The following is a 3,493-nucleotide window of genomic DNA, read 5'->3' as shown; positions in this document are numbered from 1 at the left end:
GCTCCTAAGAAGAGGCCCCGTCCGCCGCTCCTCATTATCTTACCACGTACCGATAGAAATTCATCACCCCCTCCCTGACCCGTGTTGAAATACCACTGTTGCCGAGGGCAGGGCCACTCGGGGCCACTCAAGACCCCTAGGAAACAGCTCTCACAGCTGGAGCAGGGGTGGTGGCGGTTGGGGGGGGGGGACTCGGGGCCGGGTGGCAGGTGACTTTTGATCCATGCGGTTTCAACCACAGAGGCTGAACAGCACCACGGGACGACCAGCACCCGGGCAACCACAGCGAGGGAGCCCGCAGTCCAGCCTTGACCCCTGCCCGGGGGCCCAGTCACGGGGCTGGCGGTGGCGGGGGGGGGGGGGGGGGGGGCAGGGCTGGGGGGGCGGGGCGGGGCGAGCCTGCTCTGCCAGCTGATTGGCTGGCGGGGGCGCGCCCGGGGCAGGGTGCGGGGCGGGGGGGAGGGGGGCGCCCACCGCTCCCGCGGCCGCCGCCCGCGGCGCCCCCAGCTCTTCGGGGCCCGGTGTGCGGGCCCGTTCGAGAGCTACCTGCTTTTCAGCCGCGTCTGCGGAACGGAAGGGAGGGTCCCGGACTTCAGTCCCAGACGGTGGGGATGGCGATGGCTTCCGTGCGGATCCGACAGGCCGAAGAGGGAGACTGTGGAAATATCCTGAAGCTGATTCGGGTGACGGCGGCGGGCCGGAAACCGGGGGCCCGGAGGGGGTCCCGGTAGCCTGGCCGCGGGTGGGGGCGGGGAGGCCAGGCTGCAGTGGGAGGGGCGCGCCTGGGGAGGGTGCTGCCCTGATCCAGCCTCTGTCCCCACGCCGGGACCCCCTGCCCTGATCCAGCTTCTGTCCCCACGCCGGGACCCCCTGCCCTGACCCAGCCTCTGTCCCCCACACCCTAGGAACTAGCCGAGTACGAGAAACTCTCGGACCAGGTGAAGATCAGTGAGGAAGGTGGGGGCCCAGCACCGGCATCCTGATGGAGGCTGGGGAGGAGGTAAGGGATGGATGGGTTCCCAGGCCAGGCACACACCCAGGCTTTTTCTCTCTTTCCCACGACTCGGATCTCCGCAGCCCTGAGAGCAGACGGCTTCGGAGAGAATCCTTTCTATTGCTGTTTGGTGGCTGAACTTCTTCCCGCCCCCGGGGAGCCACAGGGTAAGAACCCTGGGACCTGGGGGGTTCCCCTCGCCTGTCCCTCTCAGAGGTCTCTCGCAGGGGCGCAGAGGCCTGAGCCCTTTTTTCTCTCCTTCTCAGGGCCCTGTGTGGTGGTGGGCTATGGGCTATACTACTTCATCTATAGCACTTGGAAGGGGCGCAACGTTTATCTGGAAGACATCTATGTGAAGCCCGAATACCGGGGTACGGGGGGGGGGCGGGCTGAGGCTGGGGTGGTAGGAAATCAACCCAGACCCACCAGCATCCCCTGGCTCCTAATCCCAGCCTTATGGCCTTTTCAGATCCCCTTCAACTGAAACAATCTTCTTTGTTTTGTTTTGTTTTGTTTTTTTGGTCTCTTTTCCCCCACAACAGGTCAGGGGATTGGTTCCAAAATAATCAAAAAGGTGGCTGAGGTGAGGAGAGGGATGGGGCCACCGGCCGGGTTCTGGAAAAGCAAGCATGTATGAGAGGAGCCCAACCCCCCCTCGGGTTGAACGGTGAGGAAAGCTTCCTTTTGAGAGAAAGACTAAGTGATGTCTTCTCCCACAGGTGGCCCTGGAAAGGGGCTGCTCCCAGTTGCGCCTCACAGTCCTGGACTGGAACAAGGGGGCCATGGACTTGTACAAGGCCCTGGGTGCCCGAGACCTGACTGAAGCCGAGGGCTGGCACTCCTTCCGCTTCGAAGAAGAGGCGATGAGGGAGTTGGCAGGAAAGTGACGCCGTTCCTTGGGCATCTCTGTCTTTGGCCTCCTCCCTCCCCACCTGCTCAAGCACTGACAGAGGCCTCCCGGAAGGAAGAGAGGTTGGGAGCCGCTCAACCGGAAGTACAGAAAGAGCAGAATTGAGGGAGAGGCCCTTCCATCTCCCTGTTGAGGATGAGAATTGCTGAGCCCCGATGTGGTGCTGGCGGAGGAGGACTTGATGGTGCAATAAAGCTCCGGCCCCTTCAGGACCCTTCTCGAGTGCCCTGCTTGGTGGAGGCTGCTGCGGGGGGGGGGGGAAAGGTGGGCCCAAGGTGACTTTCGCTCACCCTCCGTGGGCCAGAGCCCCGGCTCCGGGCTGTGGAACATGGAGAAAAGAAGAGCAAAGTGCCAGCTTGGCACATCAGGCTTGTTGGTCACAGTTGGGACTCAGACAAAGGCCTCCAGTGTCCGAACTGCACGCTACAGGACGCAGGACTGAGGCTGGCCCGCTGGCTCAACATTTGGAGCAGGATGCCACCTGCTGGTGGTGTTTCGGGGGCCCTGGGAAGGACCACTGGCCTCCACTTAAAAAAAAAAAAAGTCTGCTCAGCCTGCCAGTGCTTTTTTTTTTTTTTTTTTCCCCAGAAGTCACAAAGTCCGTATTTTCAGTTCAGCAAAACCAAAGGACCCGTGGAGACAAGGAAGGAAACGAGCTTACGTCCTACTTTCGTACTATCTTATTACACAGATAATGCGGGTTCGTTGTAGAAAACGTGGAATGTTCGCGTGAAATAAAAATAGAATGCGTAGGGGCGCCTGGGTGGCCCAGTCGGTTGAGCATCTGACTCTTGATCTCAGCTCAGGTCTTGATCTCAGGGTTGTGAGTTCAAGCCCTATGTTGGGCTTCACTGAAAAAGAAAAAAAAAAAAAAGCAGAATTTGTGATCTTACTTATATAACTGTTATTAATCCTCTGGTATCAACTCTTTAGAATTTTCAATGTCCATACATACACATGAGTAGTTAAGTGAGTAGAGGTGGGATCGTATACTTTCCAACAATATATCAGACCCATCTCCCTGTGCTATTAAACGTACATCCGTCGTCACTTTTGTGGGTGGCATATTCTTCTTTTTTTTTTTAAGTTTTTTTTAATGTTTATTTATTTTTGAGAGAGAGAGACAGAGTGTGAGTGGGGGAGGAGCAGAGAAAGAGGGAGTCACAGATTCCGAAGCAGGCTCCAGGCTCTGAGCTGTCGGCACAGAGGCTGACGCGGGGCTCGAACCTATGAACTGTGAGATCATGACCTGAGCCGAAGTTGGACACCTAACTGACTGAGCCACCCAGGCGCCCCTGATGGCATATTATTCTTTTTGTTGATGAACCATTGGTCATAATTTAGACACTGAATGAGGGCAGGCAAGTAACATAAACGTATAAACTGTAAGAAACACAATCTCGAGACTTCTACGGCGATGTAAAGAATTGAAGATCCGGGGTGTCTGGGTGGCTCAGTCGGTTGACTGAGTGTCCATCTTCAGCTCATGATCAGAGGTCAGAGGTCATGATCTCGTGGTTTGTGGGTTCAAGCCCCATGTCTGCTGTTAGTGCAAAGCCTGCTTCGGATTTTGTCTCCCTCTCTCTCTG

The 3,493-nt window shown here is 57.4% G+C and overlaps 1 protein-coding gene across 1 annotated transcript; it reads left to right on the top strand.

The window, feature by feature from the left end:
- Window positions 1-433: 433 nt before the first annotated feature.
- SAT2 (spermidine/spermine N1-acetyltransferase family member 2) lies at window positions 434-2,692 on the top strand. The gene is made up of 6 exons (XM_042966253.1): window positions 434-683; window positions 906-957; window positions 1,078-1,161; window positions 1,261-1,365; window positions 1,537-1,577; window positions 1,714-2,692. Exons 1-6 carry the CDS (start codon window positions 612-614, stop codon window positions 1,879-1,881), a joined length of 522 nt encoding a protein of 173 aa, XP_042822187.1. The 5' UTR covers window positions 434-611; the 3' UTR covers window positions 1,882-2,692.
- Window positions 2,693-3,493: the final 801 nt, after the last annotated feature.

Source organism: Panthera tigris, chromosome E1 (assembly GCF_018350195.1).
Source record: "Panthera tigris isolate Pti1 chromosome E1, P.tigris_Pti1_mat1.1, whole genome shotgun sequence".
In the NCBI taxonomy this organism is placed as follows: Eukaryota; Metazoa; Chordata; class Mammalia; order Carnivora; family Felidae; genus Panthera; species Panthera tigris.
The sequence above is the reverse complement of the archived record's forward strand: the minus strand, read 5'-3'. Positions and strand labels throughout refer to the sequence as shown.